Source organism: Emydura macquarii, unplaced genomic scaffold (genome assembly GCF_026122565.2).
Source record: "Emydura macquarii macquarii isolate MOO-44397 ecotype Brisbane River unplaced genomic scaffold, CSIRO-AGI_Emac_v2 contig_3328, whole genome shotgun sequence".
NCBI classification, from domain to species: Eukaryota; Metazoa; Chordata; order Testudines; family Chelidae; genus Emydura; species Emydura macquarii.
In genome coordinates this window covers 4214140-4230802 of record NW_027133465.1, presented here as the reverse complement: position 1 = coordinate 4230802, position 16663 = coordinate 4214140, and the positions used below count along the sequence as shown (strand labels likewise).

At 37.6% G+C, this 16663-nt stretch overlaps 1 protein-coding gene across 5 annotated transcripts in view; it reads left to right on the top strand.

Annotated features, from left to right (window-relative positions):
- Nucleotides 1-16663, top strand: part of EMSY (EMSY transcriptional repressor, BRCA2 interacting) — a 63112-nt gene that overhangs the window by 15569 nt on the left and 30880 nt on the right. For all 5 annotated transcript variants that reach the window (XM_067533220.1, XM_067533218.1, XM_067533219.1 and 2 more), the window contains exons 7-11: nucleotides 1010-1269; nucleotides 5070-5346; nucleotides 9742-9993; nucleotides 12172-12321; nucleotides 14512-14685. In XM_067533220.1, the coding sequence (XP_067389321.1) occupies nucleotides 1010-1269; nucleotides 5070-5346; nucleotides 9742-9993; nucleotides 12172-12321; nucleotides 14512-14685 (1113 nt within the window). The remainder of the gene's footprint in view (nucleotides 1-1009; nucleotides 1270-5069; nucleotides 5347-9741; nucleotides 9994-12171; nucleotides 12322-14511; nucleotides 14686-16663) is intronic.

Sequence of the window (16663 nt, the reverse complement as noted above, 5' to 3'; positions counted from 1 at the left end):
CCCATCGTGGCTGTATGAGGTATTGTCAAAGATAGTTACCATGCACATCCATACATATAATGTCTGACATTCTGTGTGACTCTTTTGGCCAGTTGCAGTAAGAGAATCTTGGACAAGGTATGGTGTTTTATGAAAGTAGTGCCAACCTGCTTATCAAGACCAACAAAGCATGTTCTAGAAAGCTCGTGTCAGTGGCTCAGCAGAGTCTGTTACAGCAGATATGTTTTCTACAACTGGGTGGGTGGATGTGGGGGTGAAGGAACTTTTTTGAGGCAAAAAGTTTCTTTTGCAGGATTGCACATTTTTAGAAGTTTTGCTTTTTGATATGCAGCGAATAAAAGGTGCCAAAAGAGTCACTGCTAAAGGCACAAGTTGGCAAAGTTGGATGAGATCTTGGCAGCAGGAATGTGTCATATGATAAGTAGATCTTCAGAAGATATTTGAAGGAGGAAGGGAGACTGTTCAAAGTGTACTGGGTGCATGAAAGAAGGCACAATGTTCATGAGGGGCATGGTGTGAGTGAAGCAAAGGGGAAAATGTAGTTACATGTGTCTAATTGCCATAGATGAAAACAGCCAAAAAAAGCTAAGTGGAATTCTGAACTGGAATACATGTGAAAAATGTCTTCCTAACTCACGTGCAGTCTCCTTAGCATCACTTCTGCCATTTTTACACAGAAGAGCAAAACCCTCACACTGGCTGTTACATTCTTTTAATCTCTTAACCAGAATTAATCTGCAAAACGATTCGGTACTCTTGGATTTTTTTAAAAGAAAAATTCAGTATTATGAGAACAATGTGATCTATGACAGGGAATTGGAACACCTGGATTCTGTTCTCAGATCTGTTGTGGACTTGCTGTGACCTTTGGAAGGTTTTATCCCCTCTCTGCTTTGTGTTTTCCCATTTGAAAATGGATGTAGGACTTAACAAGCTTAAAGTTATTAGGAAGCAGTGAGAGATGGTCAGACAAAAAGCACTATATAATTGAAAAGTTCTGTTCTTCCAGGTGTCAGCTGCTCAGATGATGATGAAAAGCCCCGTAAAAGACGAAGAACTAACTCTTCTAGTTCCTCCCCTGTTCTTCTGAAAGAAGTCCCGAAAGCTATCACTCCTGTCACTAAAACTATTACAGTGCCTGTAAGTGGCAGCCCCAAGATGAGTAATATCATGCAGAGCATTGCCAACTCCTTACCGCCACACATGTCTCCTGTGAAAATAACGTTCACTAAACCCTCAACACAGACGACAAACACAACAACACAGAAGGTATGTGGGGGAAGCTGTCAAGCATTACATAACTCTATTTCTATCACTGAATAAGAGGTAATATTTAAGTTTTCCTCTCTGTGAAGTGTCAAGCTATGTTTTAAGGACTGTGCTTTGGATAAGGTAATCCCTGTTTTAAAAACCAAAATCTTGTGTGAATTTAGTGCACTTTTGTGTGAAAGGAGCTGGATTGACAGCCCTGGAGACTGAAGCCCTCTTTTTATCCACAGAACAGGTACAGCACAGGCAGTGGGCGTTCAAGCTTCCCCCATACTGCCCCACCAATGTGCATCAACCCTGACCTGAAGGGACCACTTCTAGGGATGAGAGGGAATTTAGTCTCCATGCTCATTCAATTATTGGCCTCTCTGGTGAGACTGCCAACAAGGTTGCCAGTTAGTACCTTTTGTGGTGTTGGGTTTTGTGATATGGACACTAGTCCACTGAGAACTGGATCACGTAGGCCAATGAACAGCCATCAGATGGTAACAACTTTTGGTCCAAGGTAATCTTTCTTATTTCTCTTTTCCTTAATTAAAATTATTCTATTTTTGCGGTAGTTAGGAGCCCAGGAAACCGGCCTTGGTCTTTCCATGGCCCACCCTAGAGCTGAAAAGAGATTGTGTGGATGTCCTTTGCCTCTTCGTTCTAGCATGCTGTTTCTCACTCCCTTTATGTAGTGTTGTGGGAGTCCAGATCAACTGAGGTATTCAAAATAACAGTGCCCAAGTTTGACCATGATGGGTCTGGAGGGAAGTAGTCCTCAGCTGTAGAATGTTTTTTAATTGGATCCTGTATCTGTTGATTTCCAGATCATGCTGCAAGACCTACTTGTTCTCCCAGGCTTTTGGGGAGGGTTTTAAATTTTGGCACTGGTCTTAATGTCATTTTGATTTTGTGGGTTCAGAGTATTGGATGTGTGTATTTTAATAAACTAAAATACATAAATCTTGTTTAAATTTAGATACAATAATGACCATGGAAATGACACAAACCAAATTCATTCTGGGCATATCTATTGATTTCAGTCGACTCACATGAGAGGTTAATTTGACCTTGACACAGAGAGGGTTGATTTAGATTGGCCATTAGAAAGCTTTTTTCAAACAGTGATAGGTTCTTGACTTCAGCCCAAGCTCCCCACCATAATCTTTGTGTCAGACTCATAGATTTACTTTCTAATTTTATGTGGATTAGCAAAATTCCCATGTCCTGATTTTGGGAGCTTAATTCAGTGGAGTGACTTCTTATATTTTAGTATGAAAAAAGTGGCTTTATTCTTGGCCTTTCATGATGTCTGTTCAGTTGGGTAAAGTTGCAGTTGCTTTCATTTAGTTCCCTGAGGTCCAGCAGTATCACTGCTCAAACAGATGTCAGCTGGAAAAGCATTCTGTTAATGGTATGCAGATGAGCATGAGCCCATCAAATATAAGGACTTGCTTTCAGTGCAGCAAATATTATTAGGACTGGAGTCTGGTTTAACCTATGACAGAACACTTGTCTGGATGAACACAAGTTTTGTGTTGGAGTAATGTATTGTCTTTACTAAATATAACTAGCTTGAAGAAAGGTGGGAGGCTTGGTGTACATATCATGGTCTACATATCATGATCCATGCTGCCTTTATTATCTATGCTACTTATACAGCTAGTTTCTTTTTCAGAGCAGGTGCACTTTGAACTCTGGGAATAAATGAAGTTTTAGCCTGTGCTTTAGTATCTTCTATATTCAAAATAAAATTGAAAAGCATAGATTATAAAGGAGGACATAGTACTTAAAGATGAAGTAGAGCTGCAAAGGCAAGGTACAGACCCAAGGTAGGACATTAAACCATTTCAATCTGATGATGCACTTGCTTGCCTTTAACCAAAAGACACATTCTGAATGGAACAATAGATGTCATCTCTTTGAAAATGGAAGCACTGTTAATTTTGTCTTCTTTCAGTCAGGCCTTTACAGAAATGTGCAAACAGAAAGGTATTTGTTACTTGTTCTCAAAAACCTTCAAACAGAGAAATTTTCTCATTTTGCTCTACAAGTGATATCTTACTCAGGTTAATTTGCAATGACAAGATCTAAAGTTGTTCTAATAGGAAATGTAGTAGTGTCTGCATATTTCATACATTTGTTGTCATGATACCCTTTTACGTTGTTTGTATACCATACTTTCCAACCAAATCTATAATGAATCTTTAGTAATTTTAAAGGATTATTGAGGTTTGGGATTAGGTTTGAATTTGATATGCAGCTCTTTAAACAAGAAGTGATGTTGAATGTGGTTCTTGAATTCTGCATACCGGTTTTCAGGATTGTGGTTATATTTCAGTAAGGTTGGAGGAAAATTCATAGATCCCACTGAAAAATGTCAGTGCTTTTCCATTTTGTATTTCATAAAGCTTTATACAAAGGTGGACAATCTAGTAACTGCTACTAGTCAAGTCCAGTGGCAACTGGTACCCTCACATCTATTTTTCAGTACCACTTCTCATTGTGATTCAAGGACCGAATTTTTGGCATTTCTCAAAATAAAACTGTCAAGGCTCGCTTCAATATATATTCAGTAATTAAGTCTTTAACGAAATACATAGATGTTCCTCTTAGAAAACTAAATAACTTACTATTAGTCAGCTAATCAAGTAACCTTTTACCAGTGGAAGGAAGCTATCAGTTTCAGTATTCCTCACCAGATTCATTTGATCATTTTTACATATGTGAGAAAATAGTATCTCAAACGTATAATAGTTTGGACTCTCACTCCTTAAGAGTTCTTTAGAGAAATAGTCTGCTTTCTAGGTGTACCACTGTATAAGAGATCAGTATTCCTTAGGTTTTATGTGGCTTATACAATATGTATGTATACTCAATTTATAATGGATCTTGATATCTTTTCTATGTTTCTATGTTAACTTGTGTACATATGTAATATACATGTAGTGTAATATACATGTGGTGTATTGTGCATGCATGTATACAGTAAGATCAAAACAAAATGTTTATATATAAATTATATCTGGATCCAGATCATAAAACAATTAGTTTCTCAAATCAGACAGTTGCATAAGAGTAAAATCTTCTTCTTGAAAGATCAGAATGAATTCTAGGCATTTCAGCGATCAGTCAGGTTGCAGTGCACTAGGTTTAGCATTTTTTATCTGCAGACAAGTGGTGCCCAGAGAGGAAGGAATTTCCTATCTATCTTGAAAACATCCATAGAGGTGCAGATGTATTGCACTGATAGGAAATGTAATAATCATTTGAAAAATAGTTTTTGATCCATATAGCTAAATGATTAACTGTTGACAAATAGTTAAATAGGTTACTAAAGGTAGAATGTATCCCTTTCGTTGCCAGGTCTTGGGATATGTGCTTTCAGAGAGTGATGGTTAAAGCCCTCCTGAAATTCCAGATACGTAGCAGTTGAGAGTGATGTTGACAGTCAGGCTTCAGACTTTTTGCCCCAGCGAGATGAACTGAGGCAGTTTACACCTGTCTTGTTTCAATTTGAGGGCAACATCAGCTAACACTACAGTTACATACAGACTGTTTTTTTTGTAACCAGTGAACAAAAGCTTATCTGTTTTAAATGAAAATATAGTCCCATCAGAAACAGATGGATTAGCTGCTCCACCCCCCAATTAAGGGAAATCTTATTTGCTATTGGCAAGTGTATTAAGGTCTGCAAATGAGCTCTACACTAAGATCACTAAAACTAGATATTACTGCGTGTGTGTGGTATATTACAAAAATGCTGTAAAACTTTTAAACAAATGTAACTAATGAATGAATTTTTGTTGTTTCAGGTGATCATAGTAACCACCTCTCCAAGTTCAACATTTGTACCCAACATTCTCTCCAAGTCTCACAACTACGCAGCAGTCACTAAACTTGTCCCAACTTCTGTGATTGCCTCAACTACTCAGAAGCAACCAGTGGTTATAACAGCTTCTCAGTCCTCTTTGGTCAGTAGCAGCAGTAGCGGTGGCAACTGTTCCACTCCCTCTTCCACTCCAAATACCATTGCTGTGACTGCTGTGGTGTCATCGACACCATCAGTGGTTATGTCAACGGTAGCACAAGGTATGACAGTTATGTATATTTATCAAAACTTTGACTGTTACAGTAGCTCTTGTTTTGATAGTGTAGCTGTGACATACCAGGATACTATTCAGAGTAATGAGGAGCTGTGTCTCTTGTGCCCTCTAACCTGGCGTGCTTTTACATTGCTTTGCTTGTGAGCACTCCATCCTGGACTGCTCACAAACAGCCTCCAGCAGGCAAGCCACTCCCAGCTATGTTTGTGTGTGCTGCAGCTCGCCAGCCACACTGTGGTGTTTACCAGCCTTGGTTATACTGCAGGGTGACCCCACCACACTCCCAGTCTTAGTTGTTTCCCCAGAAATGTATGTCCTGTACTGCCCAGCCCTCTCCTGGACAAATACAAGTTTATATGAAGTCCATTATTTCTTAAATAGAAATAATATGCACACAACTTGCCACCCCAAATAAAGTTTCCCAGATACTTCAGTTTAAACACACTGGATTAGATAAAACAATAAAACAAGTTTATTAACTACAACGAGATTTTAATTTGAGTATAAGTAATGAAGCATAAAAGTTCACAGTGGTTACAGAAAAATAAAGATAAAACACAACTAGTGCCTAACTTAACAAACTGTTACATTCAAAGCAGTTTTCTCCCTACATGCTTGAAGCAGTGTAACTGATCAAATTTCTTAGGTCAGGACCCGTTCTTCCACGATCCAAGAATGCTGTTACCCTAAACTTTGGACCCAAGTGATCCCATAGTGGCTTAGGTATACTAATGAACCAATCCCAAACCTTAATTCTAAAAGCAGGTAATGGGTGGTCCACCCTATGAGATTTACAAGAGTTTACCAGGGGTTTCCATTTAAATCATTGGAAACTCCATAGACCTGCCTGCCTTGGTTTACCCTTGGGAGGACATGGATACAACCTTGTGCTATAAAGGTTGACACTCAGACAGTAATTTCTTTGAAAAGAAAATGTTTCTTTATTAAATGAAAATTTTAATACAATTGTATTTTAAATAAAAAATTAACACAATGTAACAAATGAAATGAGCCACTTAAGACTATACAAGACACCATAAACGTATGTAATCCAATACGGTGCACTATCAAATATAACAAATTCTAAAATTGCAATGAAATACTCGTAACACAATATAACCTTTCCTTAGCATATATTATAATGTTATGAATATTTAATTGCGATGCGGTATGGTAGACATATTTATGACACATGATATAACTTAAAGGGAGAAAGAAATCCTGCGTACATATTTATAAAGTTTTGATACAATGTTGTATTAGAATACCAAACTTGTTACACTATAACATAAAATTCCTGTATACAATGTATACAGTGACATTACAATAACATAGGTAATATTGCTACAAACTAACATTCTGAGAGTGGTGATCGGGCAATCACAGAATGGGTGGGGTAGGAGGTCATTCAAATGCAAGCAGCCAGCTTTAGTTACAGTCATACCCGTACAACCCTTATTTTTAGAAGAGTCATACTTCTCCTCCTTGGTTAAATCACTCTGTTTTGTCTTGGGTCCTTCTCTGTGAAGCTGCTGCTGCTGCATTTTGCAGTCACTGCTGCTGATCCTCCGATCACCCACACTGAAGCCTGTCAGCTCTCTGCCTTATATACGATTTTCTGCCCTTTTCTGATTGGTTGCTTTCTTAATGTCAATCAACAGCATCTTCCCCTCCCATATCATTTTGGACCAATCAGTTGTCCTATGTGCTAATTAGTTCCACTAGCTTACTCAGATTTAGACTTCCATGAGATCCTCCTTCCTACCTAACACACCCCTCCCTGCAGGTATGAGGAGTGACCTTTATTTCACCTCAGTCTACCTTTCTGCTCTTGGTCAGTTTCTTAACACCATATTTTGTTTCTTTCTCTTAGCATGACATCATCGTGGCCACCATTTTAGATTCAGACTTGCTCTAATCTATCATTATTTACTACTTATCAAAAGCCTTAAACTTAAAACTAACTATATTTCTATTCATGCCTAATCATTATGATAATCATACTGTCACCATCTTTGTTATATAAATTAGAACAGATAAAATCCACCATGTTTTCTCCCCCTCTCTGCTTGCTTTTCAGCTGTTGGCTAAATGCTGTCTCCTGTGCTGCTCTCCTGACATGGATTAGAGCAGTTAAAAAATCTCTTGTATCATTTCCTTTGTTGCTTTGGATGCCATAAATGTGATGGATATGGATAGAGAAAGGGGTGCTTTGGAGTGTTTGTCCCTTCTTTTTATAGTTTTGCCATCGTCTTGGAAAAACATTTCCAGCTGGGTTCCAGGGAACAAAAAGGTCTATAGCAAAGGATGTTCTCTGCTGCTTTTTCCTCACCTCTTTCAGCTTCCTTTGTTTCTCTTCCTGCTTGATGATTCTGTTTAATTCCTAAATGTTAATTGAGCAGAGCATATATTCCTTTGATAGACCTGTTTGTTAACCTAATTTTGGAACATATGTTAATGCCACCATACAGTAGAATCTTATAATTTCACATTATGTTGCCACACTTATTTTATCAGGATGATATTGATCAGCAAATCAAATGATACCTTAGAAGGCATACTTTGTACAAAGATTATTACAATAGTGTGTAGGGTGTGAATACAGAGGTACATCTGTCACAGTGGCATAGAGAGAGATGTTTTATATTTACATATACTTTGTAAAGGGCATGGAACATGGAAAATCATATATATGCATTTAATTCTCAGTGCAGCCAATCCACTGTATTCCATAACCACATCCTTAATCCATCTTTCTTCTCATCCCCCTCAACAATTAATATACACAAATCCATTTTCAAAGAGAATCTTGCCAGAAAATGTTATATATCTTCCCACTCTGAATGTGACTTAACTGCAGTATTAAAAACTTGTAACCTCAAACTGACTTGTATTAGCTTTTAAAACACTTTCCTTACCCATCCCAGGTATGAAACATAACTAAGTTTCCTGGGATAATCTTTTGAGGAAATTTATGTTTGTTTAGACAGGTTCACAAAATGAAACTCAAAAATAGATCAATCATAATACTTGGCATATTTAATCTTCAAATCACTTTGAGTGTTAACCAATTAAGTCTTACAACGTTTCTGTGAGGCAGGAAAATATTTGAAATGTTTATCCCCATTATACATGTAGGGACACTGAGGTTCCAGTGGAGAATGTGAGCTACCAAGGTCAAAGGGAATTTGTCAGAGCTGGGATTAGAACGAAGGAGTTGGTGTCTTTTAGTCCCAGCTAAATATACTAGATCACACTAGCTGTCATAAAGTACTTCTTCAAGGCTCAGATTCTTCATCCCTTCCCTGTTCTCTCCTAAGAGTGTTCACAGCCCCTTTTAGAATCCAAAGAATTGCCCTGCTCTTTCCTTGTATTTCCTACCCTGTCTTACTGTATTGCCACAAACTTTTCTTTTGGTATAGGATGATTTGATATAGCTTCATCTGTAGTTTGTCTATATTTTCAATTTTGGTCAGTGGGCTTTAGAAGATACTGATGTGAGGCATTTTTTCTCCTTACATTTCTGAGGAAAGGCTTGCATTATTATTTTAACTACTTAAAACAGGAAGATAATTTACACATTCCACTTCCTGCATGGCACAGTAAAAACTGTCTGATGACTTTACAAAAGGCTGGCAAAAATGCATTGCCTAGTGAAGGTGGTCTTTAGAATTACAGGTTGAGCCAAAATCTACTGGAAACTTATGGAAGGAAGGAACAGAAATATTTTGAAGTGGTTGCTTAAAATGGGAAGGTAGGGTTTTCTAATTGCAGGCTTTGTTTTAATCCTTACTATTACTGCACGGGATTTTTACACCTTGATAAATAGACTTGGATTTGCCTACCTCGTTCAAGACTGTTCCTGATTTCCAAGTTATGTATTGCACATATACTGTGAAATAGAGGATATTATCTAGTTAGCCTTCCTAGGAATTACCCCACTTATTGTCAAACATTATTAGTGTTAATGCTCTTGATGTCCGCATATTTTCTTTCATCCTCTTGCAGTTTTTATTGCACTGTAAATTTTTTAATTTCTTGCAATTTAAAAAAAGGTGAAACTTGAAAGGGCTAGTTATGTTAATTGTACTAAAAAAGCACAGAGTAGACTGCAAACTGTTTGGAGCATGATCTCTACGTTAGCTATCTTCCGCTGTTTTGTTGACACATTGAAAACCTATGTAAAGTTTTCTTTGTCTCTAAATTAGGACACTTTGGAATTGAGAGATGGCATTGTATCTTGTCAGATCCTATGCACATTTACATGTGCTTTTCACAGTAATAAAGGCAATGTAAAAGTGACTGTGTGTTGCATTTAAAGAATAGAAATTTGTTCACGTGTGTTTCATTGTTAAATACACATTTGTTTGCTCTTTCACAGGTGTGTCCACATCGGCGATTAAAGTTGCATCCACCAGACTACCTTCCCCAAAAAGCTTGGTGGGGACCCCAACACAGATTCTAACCCAGTTTCCCAAACAACATCAGCAGACCCCAAAACAGCAGCTGCATCAGATACAACAGGCCCATCAGCAAGTGTCACAGTCGTCTTCTGTAGCACATCAGCAGCAACCACAACAGTGTCAGTTGCCACCTGGCATCAAGCCCACCATTCAGATCAAACAAGAATCAGGTAGCTGAAATTAATCTTGGGTGATATTAGTAATGAATGAAGTCTGACTACCATAAAAGAACTAAGGGCTAAATTCTGCCCTGAAATGTGCATAGGTAGCTCTCACTGACTTCAGTAGGAGCCACCTGAGTGCACTATTTGGCTCTGAAACTAGAAAAGGAGGTTAACAGAGGATGTGTAGGTAATAATTTCACTTTACCTTTATGGAAAAGTGCTGTTGTGTTTTTCTGTTCTCTTGGTAGAAAAGAGAATGAGCCTCTTATTAAGTTGGACGTTTTCTTCCTACCTTTAGAGATTGCAAAAGTATGTACATGCCCTTGTAAGCTATAGTTTGGCTGCTAGCCTGGAAGATGCTAGTTTGCTAAATTGTTTTAATCTTCAGAAATCAAACAGCAGTTGAGCTGTATCACTTAAACTAAAGGTAACTCATCCACCCATCTCTTACTGCTACTATTGGGTTCAAAAACCAAAAAGTTATATTGACTTTTGTCATAGCAAATGCAGTAGTTAGAACTGACAACTGAAAGTTGAACTGGATTCTGTTTCTAACACTGATTCCTTTGACACATTCAGTTCTGTTTCTACACTAGTTAACGCAGTTGACTTTGGGCGAGTCACTTAGTCTCTCTGTATCAGTTTGTATCAGTATCTGTTTATAAAATAGTTTACTAATACCTACCTCATGGGGCGTTGAGAAGTAATGTTTGTAAAGATCTTAGAAATTTTGAGGAAAAAGTGCTATAAAAGTGCAAAGTATTATTCTGTCCTCATATGTTTTATATTAATGCATGTGAAATCAGCATTTTAATAAAGGAACAGGTACTTTTTTCAGTTCTAGACATTTTAGATCAGAGTAACTAAGAGATAGGACTGCAGGGTGGGGGTGGGAATCCATGATAAAATGTCCTGTGGATTCTGAGACCATCAGTTAGATAAAAAGTCCATAAATGAACATCATAAAATGCCTCCACTCTATGGTCATTGCACACCACTTAATCAGTAACCATCATTTTTGAGTCTGCTCCATACAAAGAATTGTTACAGAAGGAGGGGCAAGTACAAAAGAAGTTCAAATTTAAAATAACTGCATTTTCTTTTGCTTAATTTTTTGCCTTGGACTATGCTTTTAAATTCAAATTGGTCATCACCTTGTAAAATCACTCAGTCACCTTCTGCCTACCTTCTAATACTTATTTGCTCTGGAAAGCCAAGGTCAGATAGTTTTCACTGAGATTTTGCTTTTTATCTAGTTTTCTCTGGATTGACACAAGAAGGATTAAATAACTCCGCTGACAACACAGTGCAGCATCTACTTAACACAGAGTTAGAACTCAGGACCCACTTGGCATCGATACATTCTTGCTCTGACTACTAGATCAGGGGTACTTGAAACCTTTGGTTGCAACCCAAAAGTGAATCCCAAAGAAGTGTCTTCTGGGTCGTGCCCCACAGGTTAGGAGTGGGGAAAAGAAGACAACCCCTCCCCTCAACACACTGGGGCCTATTAGAAGGAAAGAGAAGCACTGACTTCGCTTGCTTGCTCCCTTGGTTTTTATGTCTCTGATCAGCCCCGTCCCATCCCAATTTCACTACAGCTCCAAGGCAGCACCAGCTCAAGAAATGAGTTGAGAAGGGGAGGGAGAAGATCCTCATGCCTGGCTCCCATATCTAGTGTCACCATCACCGCCTCACTCTGACCAGCATTCTTATTTTTACATATTTTTGATTGCTATCAAAATTAATTTAACAGTTCTTAATAAACTATATATGATAATGAAGAGACTTAATTGACAAATGTATGGATGTATTTTTTAGATATTTCATTGGTTTTGGACCAACTTGATATTGATTAACATAGTGGGTCCTGAGGAGATATATTTGGTCATGGATCAGAGAAGGTTAAAAACTTCTGCACTAGATCACATGACTTAATGGTGTCACAAGCACCAGGGATGATGGGAGTAGTTAGGAAGTGGCAGCATGCACATGAAAGGTGAAGGTGGTGGTTGTCTTGGTACTAGCAAAAAATCTAAATATTATTTTCAGGATTAGGAATATATTGGCTCAAAAATAAAAGCTTTGTACAACTATTTGCCCATTAGGGTTTGGTCCGGGGAAAAATTTTAGCAAGTAACTTTTTTTGCCTGTATGTTAACAGTGACCTTTCTCCTTTCCTAGGTGTTAAAATAATCACTCAACAGGTGCAGCCCAGTAAAATCCTACCCAAACCAGTTACAGCGACTTTGCCCAGCAGTAGCAATTCACCTATTATGGTGGTTAGCAGTAATGGGACTATCATGACAACTAAACTGGTCACTACTCCCACTGGTAAGTTACTGTTCTTGGAAGGGAAGGGAAGGGAGGGTAAACTCAGCAATACTGATGATAAACCCTATTTAGCAGAGTTAAATAGCATTTTGTTCATTGTTTATTTAAAAAAAAAAAAAAGTATAACAGCAAATTCGTAAACCTTTTTGATAGTCACGTACTAGGTTAGGACTTTTATACTTGTCATACTCTAAAATGCTGTATTATAAACGCTCAAGTTTACCATTGAGTGGTCTTTTATCTCTCTTGTACTCTTTGACTTGGCACACATAAATATAATCATTCCTTTCCCACTGGGTTGAGAGAGAAATGCCACTGAAACCGATGATGTTACTTTGCACTTCTGTAGCACCTTGTGTTAGAGGATGTCAAACAAATGAATTAACTCTCTCAACATCCCTTGAAGGGTAGGTGAATATCATTGTTCCTGTCTTATGAGGGATTTGAGAGACAGTTGACTTTCTCAGGGTCTCTCAGTAAGTTCATAGAGGAGCCAGGAATAGAACCCAGATCCCCCAACTCTATCCTGTGTGTTCTCTGGTAGACACCCTTCCTTTCCATACCTCTCAGTGATGTTACAGACTGATGGATTATACGGCAGCGTTGGATGTATGAAGAAGATTGGGGGGGAAGGCAGAATTTCTTTAAAGTTTGGTTAAAACTCATTTCTTTTGCTAAGTGCATCACACGTTGGGAGAATTGGTGTAAATCTGTTCTTAAATCAATTTTTAGTCTAGCTTTTCAGTTCACCTTTAAATTCTTTGCCCAAACAAAATATCCTGATAGTTTTAAACAAGTGAAAGTGAGTATTTGGAATATACATTTTTATGAGGTTTTTTTCCATGTTTAATTGATAAACCTTGAATAGGCCATTTGCTTTCTCTCTCCAGACCAGTTTTAAACATTAGACTTTCCAATTACATCTAGCTGTTTTGTATAATAGTCTTTAGCAATAAGAGGTTAGCAATGCTTAGTATACAGTATGTGCAGAAGTGCAACTAGAGTTGAAAGTTATCTTTCCTTAACTAATACCTGTTAATCGTAGTGTTTGTGAGGACTGAGCATGAGACTGGAGTCAGGAATGGTGTTCCTATTCTGTTGCTGCCACTGATTCACTCTGACTTTGGGCGAGTTCCTTAAACTCCGTGGGCCTGGTATTCCTCCCATTGAAGTTAATAGGAGAAATATAAGCCTACTGTCTGTTTCTTACCTGCTGGGTATAGAGAAGATTAGTTTGAATTTATAAATACTTCTAAAATGTAAAGTAGTATTTACTATTGTAGTTATTATTGTTTTATTATAAAGAGTGACGGTATAATTTTCACCGAGAAATTTAGGCTGAATATCAGAAGTTCCATTAAGCCACTTCTGTTGGTATATGTGCTCTCCCTCCAATCTTCTTAAAGTGGAAGAGATCAATCCTAGCAAATTCCATCCAATAAATCATACTTTGGCCTCTAATAAAATAAAGGACAAGTATTGAGGGAGAATCTAAACACCTAATAAACAACAGAGCCATGAACATAAAGGATATCTGTTTATGAAAAGCAAATCCATTACCAACTGAAATGGTTTTAATCTGAAATGTGGTAGATAAAAGATTTGAGACAGTGCCTCGTGAAATCTTAAATTTAATTTAATTTAAATTGGCATGTATATGAACATTGCCATGCAGACTGAAAACTAGCTGGAGGATCTTAAAGGATAATGATATATAGCACTGTATCCAATGTAAGGCTGAATCGGGATATGGCTGCTCTTTATGAATACATGAGACAAGAAAAAGCTATTGAAGCTAAGGGACAACATTGGCACAAGAATAAATGGGTATAAACTGGCCATGAATAAATTTAGACTGGAAATTAGAAGATGATTTCTAGCCCTCAGTAGAGTGAGGTTCTGGAACAGCCTCCCCATAGGAATATTGAGGGTGAACAACCTACCTAACTAGTTTTTAAATGAAGTTTAATAAATTTATGAATAGGATTGTTTGGTGGGGTTTGCTTGTTATAGTAGTGGATTGGACTCAAGTGACCCGGGAGAGGTCCTTTCCTATCCTGTGTTCCTATGTTCAATCTCTTGTAATGAAACTGAATACTTCTCTTTGATCTAAACTTTCTTTCACAATTTGCAGTACTCATAGTGTTTCATATTTTAATTGCCTGTTTTTATTGTTTTACTTTGAAATAGGGACACAAGCAACATATACTCGACCAACGGTAAGCCCCTCTATAGGGGCTCGAATGGCTGGAACTCCAGGCGCTGCCACTTATGTGAAAACAACCAGCGGCAGCATCATTACAGTAGTGCCAAAATCGCTGGCTACACTGGGAGGCAAGATTATAAGCAGTAATATTGTTTCTGGTAGGTGTATTGATATAAAGCCTTATCTGAGATACAGTGTATTGATATAAAGCCTTATCTGAGATACAAAAATTCTAGAGACACTTGAATGCTTTAGGCCTCACATTTGATTTATCTCTATGGGTACACAGACAGATAGTTTGTTTGAAAATATTTTTTGCCTTTAGGACCAATTATTGGAAAAGAAATATTCTCCTTTGTATATGTCAGAAATGGTTGATTGATAAGAGAGGAATGAGAAAAGGGGTGGGGGTGGGGAAGGTGTTAAAGAAGGAAGGAGATATTGTCATGGGTTAGGAAAAGCCTTGATTTAGGAAGGAAGCAAATTCTTAGCATCTTAATGTAAGAGGAGCCTGGGAAGCAAGAAGAAAGCTGGATTAGTGGAAAAACTATTCGTGATATGGTGGTAGAAGGCAGGGAGCATTGTTTCAGCTCCTTTGGAAACGAGGGTGGAATAAAAAAATTAGTTATTTTTTTAGCTGAAGATTGCATCTCTGCAGAGTTATTGATGCGATTTCTAGATCTAGTAGAGGATTCATAGAATAGCAAATGCACCACTGTCCTTTGACACCAACCTGTGCACTTGAGATCAGTAATTGGCCTTTATTTCAAGGTAGCATGGTACATGAGGTGCTGAAAATAATGCAGGTTTTGAGCAGGGCATCTAAATAATCTTTCCATTCAGTGGAGTATTCATTAGGGGGTTTAACAGGTTCATAACAGGCTGGAATTGAGAGAAACCCTACTTTCACCATCTTAGAATTATTTCCCTTTCTCAAAATTGGTACAAATTAAATGTATTTTTAAATCTGAAATGTGTTATGAAGTAGCTACTGGGCATTAGTGATGACAGAAAAGTAATTATTGAAATAGGCAGATTGATACCAGTGGTGACTTATATAAATGTATGTTCTGTTAGCCATTGAGAGGAGCTGTTCAGAAAGGGTCATTGCAAATAAACAAAAAGCCACGAAAGGCAAGTTATTAGATGGTGGGAGGCCAGAAATAAAACAGCAAGTTCATCGGTAGAAAAATATCTTCTGATCTCTGGGATTTAAAAAGAAAGAGTTTGAGTTTTGTTTTGTTTTTTTAAATGATGCTGTGAAGGAAACCAAAAGATTGTTTTATAATCCAAGTAACAGAATTCTGTATTCTCATACATCAGCTACCATAAAAACCTGGCATCCCTCTATGGAAAAGAGAGAAAATAGTGTTAATGTGTTATCAGTATATGAACAGCTTTCTACTGAATGGGAAATCTCCCTTTTATAAGATGTAAACGCTCAGATTTTTCCCATGCAAAATATGTTACAGATAGAATTGCTCATTCTACAATTTTCAATCTTTATTTCTATTTGAAGTAACTTCTTTGATAGACAGCTTCCTTTTTGTACAGTGATGCCCAAAATTTGCAACTTGGAGAGTCAGCTAATGTGTATATTTACACAAAATATTTGTACGTGTACCTTCCATGATAGTTGTTCAGAAATTGTTCTTTGGTTTGTACCAACCATAAAACTGTTCAGCTCTGCGCTCCCCAAACAGGAACTGCAAGGCCAGTTGTTGTGTACCCTTAACATGATTGCCTCAAGCCACACATTAAATGTCATCTCTTCAGCAGTTTAACTTTTTCAGTTGCATTTAAACCTGTCATGGATGGTAGGATTATCTTTAGGGCTTCTGTTTTTCAGGGTTTATGTTTAGCAATTTTCGAGGTTTATATAGCTGTCCAAAAATCAGTGGGGTTCAGGACTTTCTCTTTGTACATATTGTAATGAATAATGAATCTCTTTGTAATGTTGCCTAGTGTGCTTTAACATAGTAACACTATATTAAAGCACACTAGGGAACCTTTAATGCACACCAGCAGGATCTACATGGACCACTTAATGCACAACATATTAATGTGCTTTAGAAGTCACATCTCCATAGTTTGTATTACTGCTTCATTTAGATAAGCCCTTACATAAAGTAACCA